At 39.0% G+C, this 12,629-nt stretch overlaps 1 protein-coding gene across 1 annotated transcript in view; it reads right to left on the reverse strand.

Moving 5' to 3' along the window:
* Positions 1 to 2,567: 2,567 nt before the first annotated feature.
* Positions 2,568 to 12,629, reverse strand: part of LOC136447749 (uncharacterized) — a 13,031-nt gene continuing 2,969 nt past the window's right edge. The window contains exons 2-11 of the mRNA XM_066446791.1: positions 10,729 to 10,791; positions 9,961 to 10,019; positions 8,996 to 9,262; positions 8,294 to 8,425; positions 7,865 to 7,981; positions 7,274 to 7,439; positions 6,840 to 7,030; positions 6,342 to 6,417; positions 4,934 to 5,136; positions 2,568 to 4,244 (exon numbers count right to left, since the gene is read on the reverse strand). Of these exons, the coding sequence (XP_066302888.1) occupies positions 4,104 to 4,244; positions 4,934 to 5,136; positions 6,342 to 6,417; positions 6,840 to 7,030; positions 7,274 to 7,439; positions 7,865 to 7,981; positions 8,294 to 8,425; positions 8,996 to 9,262; positions 9,961 to 10,019; positions 10,729 to 10,791 (1,415 nt within the window). The 3' untranslated portion in view covers positions 2,568 to 4,103. The remainder of the gene's footprint in view (positions 4,245 to 4,933; positions 5,137 to 6,341; positions 6,418 to 6,839; positions 7,031 to 7,273; positions 7,440 to 7,864; positions 7,982 to 8,293; positions 8,426 to 8,995; positions 9,263 to 9,960; positions 10,020 to 10,728; positions 10,792 to 12,629) is intronic.

Below are 12,629 nucleotides of genomic sequence, written 5' to 3' on the forward strand. Positions count from 1 at the left end.
ATAAACTTTGTGGGGAATATTGATTTACTAAAGATTGACATATAAATGCACCCTGAATCAATGATGAGTTTTTCTTTAAGATACTTTGTTTCATATTCATTGTTTATGATTTATCGCCTGTCGGAAATTACCATATGTTTTATTTTTGTATTTTTGCTTGAACTGATATCAATTCAAAATTTTTACTTTACTTAATTTTAACTAAGTATTCTCATATTCTCTTAGAATAGGGGTGCTGTTTTATTTCGCCTTTTCGTTTTAAGTTTATGTCCTCCAAAATGCCACCAACACTTTATACATCAATAGAAAGTAAAGCGTCTCCACTTTCATATTATATAATGCACCTTAGTGCCAACTAAACACGTTGGAAACAAGACGAAAGCTCGATATCTTGGGGGGTATAATGTTGCTCAAGTGTGTTATGTTATAAGTAACAGAGATTTACAAAGTACTTTATCGTTGGCGCTGTTAGGGTGTCTAGATTACCTCTCTACATTGCGCTCGGAGGGGAGTTATGTCACGGACCCTACTTTGCAACGGGAAGGAGTTTGGCATTCTCCACGACAAAACCCTCGTCCCCAGGACAGTTTGATTTTCCCAGCATGCACACAAACTGCGTTCTCTTTCCCAGGACACAAAGAAACGCACACACGCTAATGCGCCCCGCTATGTCCAGGCCCGGGTTTAATTAGGGGAAAGGACGCTGTGGAGGAGCGTGTCAATCCGCGTAGGCACACATAGAACCATTAGCACCTGGACCATTAAAGTTCTGATAATTATGACAAGATCCGAATCACACATTTAAAGGAGTCATACAGGTATTACTTCAGGTGAGTTTGTGACTACGAACTGTTTTGAGTGCTGAACTGACTAGTCGGCTAAGGGCTGATCCATAACAACACGGCATACCCCATTCTGAGACTATATGAAAATATGGTACTTATTTTTCTCGCCTGCAACTTCTATCCCGACCACACGACCGTTGTCAGCGCAGAAATTTCCCGACACTGCTTTTACTTCCGTTGCCGTGAGTTAGTTCCCACTGGGACGTCGCGAGCTTGTTTTTTCACGTCCACGCCGTCACTTCTTGATCGTGCATATGGAACTCATAGAATCTGCTATCATGTGGATCTCAGAGAAATTGATATCTACATGAGCGTTTGTACAATATGGCGTTTCCTGCACAGATAAGAGCGTTTATTTCTTCTTTTTTTTTTTTACATGAAAAAATAGCGTCTGCAAGCGAGAGACCGCAATCTTGAAAAATTCCCCGAAAAGTATCATGGGATTTGCATTACAGTACCATTCATTTACTGATATTCATTATTCAAGTCCTCAATCTTAGCTTAAGAAATTTTTTTTATGTTTAAGGAATTTATTCTCCAGGACAAACAGGAATTCCTAGTACAAAAACCTCTGAGTCAGTTTTAGTGCAAGAAACTCATTCTAGGTGTACGAAATTCACTATCGAGGGCAGAAAGGTATTCATTGTACCAGAGCCTTAATCTAAGTAAAGCAATATCATTCATGGTATGTTGAAGGACCACTCTCTGTATACTCTCGAAATCCCACTACGTAAACAGACAATGCAAGAGAACGTGTATCTCTAGGCAAGAAGACAATTGCAAATAACAGAAACGACCAATTCATGCATAGCAATACTTATGACCGATACATGCAGGTTTTTGCAAGCAGCGGTACTGTGCGAACGCATGACAGCTTCATGTACCGCACAGAGAACGGAGTCAAGTCTATCCTGTTGGACGACGATAACTGCGACTGCCACTCGTAAATGGACAATCATAGGTCTACACACTCGTAAGTTTCGACTGTGTCATATACATATCTTGGTTACCGAACTCTGCTATTATGTTGATATCAGAGAAATTAATATCTACATGGGCATTTGTACAATATGGCGTTTCTTGCAAAGACATGACTGTTTATTTTTTTTGGTTTTGCCTCCGGGAGAAGCATTTGGCGTAGTTTTACCCCATATAAATTCAAAGTCAGAAGTTGTATATTGTAGCCAACGATCTACATGTACTTAACAGAAGAGTTGTTGAAGTGTATGCCATGTTATGGCACGATACCTTCACTGCCAGCCTTCCTTTACTGATATCCGGTCCAAAACATCATAATTCGGTGCTCCTCCCTTGTTTCCCATTTTGAATCGTCACTATCTACTTATCTTGCCAGACAGGGTAGTCTGTGGACGCCCTACATGACCCGCACTGCAATGGACCAGTGCAAACGGTGGGAGAGCCCTGAAATATAAAAAACACTACCTCTCATCACAGACATTAACCATTCTCCCCTGGCCGAAATGCTATTCCCCCTAACAAAAAAGCCGTTGTTTTGCTTCTATGATGTCATGTTTGATCAATTATTCTCTTGGGCTTAAAATCCTTTTTGGGTGTAGAGAGCTATAGTTAATATTCAGTATAGATATTCTTTTTTCCATTTTAATAGGGATTTATTTCATTGTCACGTAACAACACATCCATCCGTCTTGTCAAACTGCCATACTCTTTAAAAATCACAGACGCTGATTTGACTGCCACAGTTTTACTTTATTAGAATTAAAATACAAACGCACGAACACAAAGACTTAAGCTTCCTTATCATCTCCAGTCTTAATGACATACAGCAGATAAACAGTGTTGATAACTGTGTCATATTGTTCAAGTAGCAATGCGCTATTTAGATGTTTTCTTATACAAGATCTTTACCATAACCATTGTGTTTCTCACAGCCAGTTCATCGTCTGTTTATAGACCGATCTGATCAAAGATGACACGTTTCTTTTCTATGTAATTCCACGTCCTTCAATATCTCTATTTAAACTCCATCTTGGGACAACATAATGTTATAAGTCAAAAAAGTGCAGTCGAGAGTCTGCAACCTGCAATGTAGGAACGTGATGCAGCTTTCATAAAATGTGATCTGTATTCACATATATTTGTTGCATAAGATCATAGATTGAATTCCACATGGTGTACCTTGGAGGCAACGACCAGAGTATGTATGTACTTAATGCATCAGTAAAGTTGTTATAAATGTTCCTTTACTCCTGAGTTGTACGACTCTAAACTGCACAGACATGCATGGATCTAACTTTTATTTGCCATTACCTTTGGATATTTGCATAATAAAAGAAATGGATCTTGTGTTCTAACGAGGGTTTCAATGATGAACATCATCGTGCTCCATGTGTATATAGGTTTGCACAAACAGAAATTGAGACACATGTGGTTGTGATGACTAACAGTCTATATTTGAGTTGTAAGGACGCAAGATATTAATATTAATGTCATAACGTATTCTTCTCTGCATCTATCAAGCTCTTATGATCCGATATCGTTCTGCTGTTCTTCTGCGGGTACTCACTACTATCGATATTGACATTCGGACGGATCCAATCGCTTGTCTCGTGTGCTTATAACTTTTCTCAAGAATAGTACAAATGGTTCTCTACAGGTAGAGGTGAAGCTCTACCCTGTTTTAGGACTGTCTTGTTTGAGTTTTTGGTGGTTTGAGTTTTTTCTCTGTTTACCTTACAATGAATGAGGGGGTACCATGATGCCAAAAAAGACAACCCAGGGTCAAACATCTGCTTGGAGATCACAAGTCCAAAAAAATACTCAGAATATTGCCAGTTTTTCACCAAGTTAAATCGGTGGGATACATGTCACTAGACATCACAAACATGTCATCGTTTGCCTATATCTAAATACGTAATGATAATTTATAAAGCTATGCGTACCTAATCGGCAATATCTCAACCAATAATGGCAGAATCATCATTCCCATACTTATTATCTTCAAAATTTCAAAACAATTCAAGAAACTCAAAGTCTGAATTCTGTCAAATTTTCACGAAATAAGTATGATATGTAATCTTACAACAAATGGATATTCATTGCATCTAAACAAGTCATAAATGATAATAGAGCTATGCTTATTCCAGTGGCAGAGCGGCTAACCTTAAGACAGAATCACCATTTCAATACCTGATATCTTAAAAAGAAATCAGGAAAACTCAGAACCCAGATATTCCCAACCTTTCTTCGAGTAGATTCTATCTTTAGAAGGACACTTGTTTAAATGTAGTAACAATAGTGGACACGGTGGTTCTTACGGCCGCCGTCATCGTACGGGTGAGCGCCCTGGTTTTCGTTAGCGTTTCGAAAGTTTTCATCGTCCCACCAGAACCACTCCTCACGGAAAGACATGTCTTTAACCTAAAGGGACAGCAATATGGAGAACATATAAACAAACAGCACATTTGTTTGTCCTTTTTCACATTAGAATGTTGATGCATAAACGATGAACAAATGAGGACCGAATTTGCATAATTAATTTGAAATAGCTATAATTCCATACTGATAAAAGGCTGCGATTGCATACTTGTGGCATTTGGAAATTATTTGAAAATAGACATCGTTGAAAATAAATCATGCTTATGAGGGACCCATTTGCAGAATTGATGACAAAAATGCTAGAATAGCCTTCTTCGTTAAGGTAAAACTGACAAACTTTGGACAACTTTGAGTGGGGAAGATGATTAATTGATGATTTATGCAAATGACATTATCTTCATAATCAACAAGAATAACTCATAATACATCAGTCATAAAGGTTAAAATCATTTGGTCGTGGAACCCTAGTTTTACATTAATCATAATTATGACACAACACAGCAATCATTGTTTGAAGTTCCATTAGTGCGTGGCAATTTGGGCAAAAACAAATCATTTAAAAATGCTTTGTTTTTGCCCAAATAGCCACGCACTAATGGAACTTCAAACAATGATTGCTGGGTTGTGTTAAAGCTTTTGCATGTCCAGTAACTTAGCCATGCTAAGTTTACGTTTATGTCTTTATTATGTCTAGAATAGCATAAATCTAAAAACTATGTTGAAAAATGTACCTTTTGACATCCACTCGTAAAGCGGAAGAGATAGAAGGGTTTAAGGGTGGGCAGGGCGATTTCCGTGTTCGCATTCCCGTCGTTACGGCAACAGTACTCGATCTCAGTGTCCCTGTTGTACATCCCGTCAGGCAACACGCCAGTAACGATGTTGCCATTGCTTGTATCTTCGTCGTCCCATTTCAGCTTGCCCCACCAGAAACCTTTAAAAAAGAAACAATATAGTCGACACTTGACGTCCCAAAAACTGTTGTCGTATTTTCCGGAGCGATGGATGTATTAATACATGCAAATTGTAAGAATTCCTGGGATTACATAGGGATGTCTGCAATCCGTCCGAGCATTCTCTGTGGACGTCACGGGGAGGTGGAATCCCGCCTGCCACTCAAAGCCCTGTTAGCACGTTTGGCACGCATACCTGCTGGCAGATGACCCTCTTAATTAAATGGTATCGATTTCGTATGGGTGGGAATGTGTATTTGGGTTCTCGGGACACAGAATCTAGTGTTCTATCTTGGAAAAGGGTTTAGAACCCCAGCTGTTTTTTATCACAAGAACGTGCTGGAAATCCGCCCCTAACACTCGAGTCAGTCTGCACTGAGCGTGTCACGTGTACGGTTTCACAAAACAACAACCATCAAAACAACCAAAACGATTATGAGAGCCCCAGCAAACCGAATATCTAAACCTCTGGCCTAGATTCTCACTCCATCCAAAAATGGTAGAGGTTGGAGCGTGCTCCGGCCTTTCTATATCTGCTTGAAGCTCCTTGAGTGAGGGTGCCTTTCTATATCTGCTTGGGAATCTATTATCACAAGAAATTGCTGAACATCATATACCCCTCCCCCTAAAAGAACTCTGTGGGCAACAAAACCCGAGGAACTATATAGAAATTTCATAGCCCACAATCGAATCTAACAGTGTAGTATACATCCTTTTGCCAGAAATTCCAGAGCTATTTCTGTAACAGTTCCGCGCACGCTCTGTGCACACAAGAACTCGTTGGTACTTTCCTTACATGAAGTAAGATCAAACCAGCCACCTTTACCATGGTAATCATTTTAATTGCCACAGTTATTTATACCCATACGCATTGAAATGAGACACCGAATGGTCGTTTTTCTTCCTGGTACTCCCCGAAGTGTGAGGCAAGGATATCATCACATATGGAAGGATTCCCTATGAAGTAATTGAACTTAATGAAGGCAAGTTGATAGACTATACAATAATTATGAATGGATCTGTTCCTAAATGTTCAGATTTGTGTTTGCCTTGGGGGGGGGGGTGATTTTGATTTAATTGCGCCGATGATTTTTTTTTTTAAATAAATAAAAATAAATAAAGAGCGATTGAACACTTCGGAGATTTTACTGCGACATAAAACATACAAAACTGTGCTGATATTTACCTCCCGGACAGCCGCCCTTCTTGAAGATACAGTAGTTACCACGTGGCCAGCTCCCATCACCCTCTTCGGCGTTAGTCTGAAGAATACATTATAGAAATAATTCAACCAAATGCTTACTTGTGGTGTTTGCCTTTTTATTAGTGGAGGGATGGCTGAGTATATTTTGAAATATTACTAAATACAGTGAAACTTGTTTCGTTAACTAAATAAGTAATGTATTTGTAAACTTTACAAAAGCTGTTATGCCAACGTTAAAATTGCTAAATAAGAAAATGATTGCGTTGTACTTGGTAAAATTACGCTGCAATCGGTAAAACTGTAATTCTTCTAATACAAACAAACCTTTAAAAAAAGCACAACCAATGTATACCATGCAGCATAATCAAGTCAGCCGGCAAAAGAAAAGACCGAATATGTTATAGAATACTTCAACAAAAAAAGGCTTTGATTAAAACCCAGTTTCACCTTTTAAAAGCCTACAATTAATTCTACACCAACCTTCATGCAGAATTTTTGTTTCATGTTGTTATTCCAGAAGTCGCCATCAAAATGCAGGTCGTCGATCCAATCGTTGTTGCCGGCTGTATCCTCAGTGTCATGGTAACGATCGCCCGTTCTCCATCTAGCGCCTGCAGCAACAGGACAGCCTGTGTCCGTCCGGGGTAAACCGTAGATACCAGTTGGCCATTCTGTGTGAAAAAGGATTACTCATAAACTGCACATAAATTATTTCAAAATACCCTTACGGGCTTGATGACATAACTCTACACGTGCCTGTACGTATTATTTGCGCCAGCTTAAATGTTACCTGGCAGTAAAGTGCCTTTGGTGTCATTCATACAAGAGAACTTTAAGCCCAATGAAGTCAGCTGAATGCAGCCAAATTTATATTGTTCAGACAAATAAGTTCCTCGAAGGAGAAAAAGACGTACGCATGGTGAACGGTTGGAGAAACTGCCTCTGAGAATTCAACCTGTTGCGCCCTCTGGCGACAACACCTTCAACTTCATCTTCTCGTCCTTTGAGGTTGAGAGCAGTGGCCCAAGAGGCGTACCCGGCGGTCTGAATTGAGAACGTGAACTCCAGGAACTGTGTGACCTATGATGTAATGATTAGTAACATTTATAACCTGTTCACTGGTCGTTCCCAATGCTGAATAATTGATGCCATCGACACTCTAAGCCTTTATCCCCAAACCTATAACTTAGTTCACTCTGGAGATTTTTACCCCGGGGTTCGGTAGAGGCTAATAGGAAAAAAATGGTGAAGTCATTTTGGCCCTAGTGACGAAAACCTTGAATCTGCAACATGCCAAATTTCATGTTCATACATTTGGTAAAGAAATATTTCACATTGTCTGTGATAAACTCAAATAAATAAAAAAAGAAAGAAAGAAAGAAATGAGATCGAAGAATTGTGCCACGAAATTGTGATTTTTTTTTACGAATACTCAATTGATTGATTGATTGGTTGGTTGATTGCTTAAGTGATTGATTGATTAATTGATTGACTGAATGTTTTACGTTTGACCAGTAGCTCTCGGAGTCCCGTGTGAGACTACTCTCAAACAGCACGAAGAGCGAGTTTCTTCCGAAGAATCCGGACGTGCCCACCATCATTTCATGAAGGTTTAGTAGCACCTGCAAAATATTGGAGAAATTAAAAACGTCAAAGAACATTTTGAAAACATTTGTGATTTCTTTTATCATGCATAAACATTGTCATTTTATCACATTGTTATCTCTTTTTAAATTTTTTTCACCAGTCCAAAGATTGTTGCTTCTAGCAGAAGTGGTTAATGTTGGGGTCACAGGACTGACGCTTGAATGAACGCTACTAATATTTTTTTTCTAAATATTCAGATCCTTAATGTTAATGAAACATAATAAAAAATATTCTCTCTCCAATATTCAGGTAATGACATGGACTCATCACAAGAGAAGTGTCCTTACCTGATCAACACCATCAGATCCCATATCGAGCACGGCGTCTGCCCAACGTGTGGCCTGATCAGCGGGGACCAGCTGACCATCACTGCCCAGGTTCAGGTCGTTGTCCAGGTGGTGGAGGAGGAAGTTTAATCTCTAAACGTGAAACAAAAGAAGCGATTTTGCAACAAGATTCCAGCGAAAGGGTGGGGGTTAAGAATAAAGTTTGATCTCTGTATGTGGAAAAAATGAGCAATTTTGCAGCAGGATCAAAGTAATTAACAGCACAAGGACGAGAGGAGTACCAGTCTTTGCAAAGAACGAGCAATTCACTGTTTTTATGACATACCCTTATTAATTAAAACACCTGACCAGAAGAGTAGATTTTTACGAATGCAAAGGTTTTGCGGCGTCTACAGTCTAAAATGGTGATGCTTGTATTCCGTTCTTATGTGTATAAGTGCCACTTAATGGCCAAGGGTGCTAGTAAGCGACTCAGACGTGTAGTACAACTCGGGAGCTTTATTCACACACAACCGGCGAGGTCAACAAGATGGACATGACTGGAGAACACGTGATCCTAACTATGATGTCATGTAACTATGATGCCATCATTAACATAACATATCCAACAAAGAAAATAAATATAAATACGCCTTGTCTTTTACTGTCTGCGTCTTCTATTGATATTGCTTTTCGCCAGCAAAATTTGAGAAGAGAACATACCTGAATATCTCTCCCATACAGAAAGGTGCCCTGCAGCCACTCCTGGCCGAACTGCAAGTCACCGATCTGGTGCTGCAGCGCGTCTAGCCTGTTGTCTAGGCGATCCAATTTCTGTTTGATTTCTCTAAGTTCAGCTAGACGTTGTTGGCCGTTGTCGATCCCATAGATGAAACGTCCCGCCCCGAACACTGCGCTGGCGATCGGCGCGACGGAGGCGAGAGTCGCGAGAATTGATCTCTTGTCACTAGGGATATTTCTTTCCAGGACCTCAGTTAGGTAAAAAAAAAGAAAAATGAACTAGAAAGGCCGTCATTTGCCCCTGAGCAAACACAGCATGTTTAGCCATACTGCGCCCCATGCAAAAGATGGAGATGTGCATCTTTGTTTTGAAAATGGCAAAGAATTTAGAAAAATAATTCTGAAGTACTACTAGTAAATTAAATGTGTAAACAAAGCCATGTACGCACATGTCCCAGGCAGTCACAATGCCACATTTGGTATAAACATTAGGGCAGCTGACCCAGAAATGCAAGATAACTTGATTAACTCAATTGGCCAAGTAGGCGGTCGCATTTTGAAACGCCGTGCCATTAGCTGTCACAAAAAAAACTCAATAAAATCACTTTAAAGTTCTACGTCGAAAAGTGAAAAAAAAAAAACGCCTAGGGGTATTTGCCCACACAACCTTAGTGCCGAATTTCAGGTCATTTGGTGAAAAAAATGACAGAGATGAATCGATTTGAAGATTTGGCAGAAGGAGAAGAAACATGAGTAAAAACAATATCTTGAGCCATAATAGGTATGGCCAAACATAATAAAATGATACATAGATTGTAAGTTCCCTATTTTTTGCTCACTTAGACTAGATACTAACGTGTAAAAATGCTTTGTTTGTTTTAAATTTTTATTGAAATTTTTCTTCTCTTATTTTTCTTCAAAACCTTGAGCTCATGAGAAATACTTACTTTAGTTAGGCTGGGCGGAGTCTGTGACCTGACCTCTGGTGCCAGCATTGTGTCCATATCTGGGTAGGGGTGTGTATAGATGTGTGAGAAATTAGTTTTCATATCTTTACTTCTTATTACACCACATATTCAAGTTAGAGTCACCCGGGAATCTGGATTAAATGTGTAGGGTTATGTCGATTATTTCTATAGCACTTGGACAAAACATTCGTGCAAAAGCTACAGCGGGCATTTAATCAAATGGTAGTATGATATATATATAACTATAATATGTATACTATAGATATACTATTCTAAGAGTGCTGAGTAGCAAAAAACAGTATGTTAAAATTTCAAAGTCGTTGGTATGACCCGGTCGCACTGCCCCTGGGTATTGAAACTGACAGATCCGGTAAATAATCCTGTTGATTGGTCTGTTTTAATATGGTTATTTGGGTAGATTTAACTGTCAAACTGTAGGGGAGGTCACAATATATAATGACTGTTGTTACCTAGGAAAGAAGTCTGTAGTTAATGCTTACAGCACCAAAGCGAAACTGTATCTGATTACGTTCAAAGGTATATCATTATTAAGCGCATGCACATTGACGAGAATCTTTTTAAACTCTAAAAATCGTATGATGGCATGTGTTTACTTGACTCTCAGGATTGGTGACCTATTAATCATTTCAGCATTATATTATTGGAAAAATTGCTTTTCACCAATCTCCGAGCAGCTGTAAAGATTGGCGATTTCAAACATAGATTTATATGTGCACTGGTACTTACAATCGTATATGGTCCCTTTCCCAGAGTCAAACATCTGGAGAGCCTTAGCATCATATGGACTTTCTGAGGGATTAAGTGAGATAAAACGATATGTTGAAGCATGGAATTCTGCTGCAGAAAGAGCAATGAAGGGGCCAACGACCTAAATTTTCCTTTGTCTTGCTAAGATTTGCCTACACACCATTTACCATTGAATGTTTTTTTTTCAAATTATCAAGATATGGAATCCTCGAGTTATCGTGTTTATACACAGAGACTGCCATCCTTCCACTTCCATTGGCGATCTTTATCCATGCTATTCAGCCCAAACTGAAACCCCCCATGCAGTACCTTTGTAGTTTTAAGATAGATAGAAATCTTCAGCGCTACGGCCTTTTAGCAAAGCGCGATTTATGCATTGTCCACGGTTGTTGAATACATGAATGGACCATGAAACAACGGCCTGTATTAATGTTACCTGCTACGTCTCTTCCACTGGAACCGACTTGACAATTCCAGAGACCATTGGAATCGAGGGCAATCTCAGAACCAGGAAGGCAGTCAACATTATAGCAGAAACGGTCTGGTCCTTCACACATACAGTTGTCGTGATCAGATGAACCCCACTGGTCTCCTTTCTTTAAGAAAACACTATTTCAGCAGGCAGGCAGTTTTTCACTACAAAGTATATGGAATGCTTCAAGAATGTGAACTAAGTACAAAGTCAAACTTGACAAATATTGTTACCACACTATTTGTTATTTTGATCGACCTAGTCCAGTACCATATGGTGTTCACAGCCTATTTTCCTGGTCAATCCGCCATCAGGTAGCTCAAGGCCAACAGCATTTCCCCTTTCTTCTGCAGCAACAGGAGTATCCAAATCATCATTTACCCCAAGATCAAGACCATTTGCTTCCCTTGTAACAAAATTGAAGAAGTCAAAGCATGCGAAGACAGCTTTGAGAATTTGTTTCAATACTGAGATTTTTTTTCTTGATGCTATCAAATGTTATTTTAGATTGATATTAGGGATTAGAAGTTCTTCTGCCCTTTAGTCAAATTAACAGCTGACAATAGCAATTCAATATCGAGGCTTTGATATGGCATTCATTAGATATCATGATAGGTACCTGCTAGTTTCCTGGGATTATCAACGGTGCCCTCCACACTCTCGGAAATGCCTCGTTGATTCCCTATGTTATCAGCTGTTGCATGTAGTGGGAAATGACTGCTAAGTCAGTGTGTCACATTTTAAGAGTCAAGGGCCACTGTTAGCAAAAAAATTTAACATATATCTTTTTTATAATTTCATATTTTGAAATAATACGTTTTCTTATGTACTACATGTAATTGTATTGTTGTATATGCGTACACATGGCCTCCCTGAAAAGAAGTGGTCAGCCACTAAAGACCTTGAAGAATTAGAAGTTAGTAGACGGTGACATTGATAGACATAAATCATGCAAATGAGGGCATCATTTAACTAATTTATGAGGAAATGCTGCAATATCCTTCTTTGCCACGATAAGACGTTTATACTTTGAACAGCTTGCAATATTTGATTAGAGAAGATGATCAACAGATATAATTCATGCAAATGAGGACCTTATTTGCATATATGATATGTCTCTCGAAAAGGTTAACATCGTGTAGCGAAGGTATATGGTTGCGGAACTCTGGTATGATGTACCAAGTAGATGACAGTCATATTTGGGTGGAAGAAAGCTTTTTCACTAAACATCCTCCAATATTTTGAGTTTACGAATCAGTTTTAAAATCTTATTGAGTCGGAACAATGATACACATAACTGAACCACACTTGACCGTAATTATGAACACTAAGTAACATTAACAGAGGAAGACTGTCCTATATCATTTCTCAATTAAATTCTTATCAGAAGAACTTGAAGTGTTTGTAA

The sequence above is a fragment of the Branchiostoma lanceolatum genome, chromosome 13, assembly GCF_035083965.1.
Source record: "Branchiostoma lanceolatum isolate klBraLanc5 chromosome 13, klBraLanc5.hap2, whole genome shotgun sequence".
In the NCBI taxonomy this organism is placed as follows: Eukaryota; Metazoa; Chordata; class Leptocardii; order Amphioxiformes; family Branchiostomatidae; genus Branchiostoma; species Branchiostoma lanceolatum.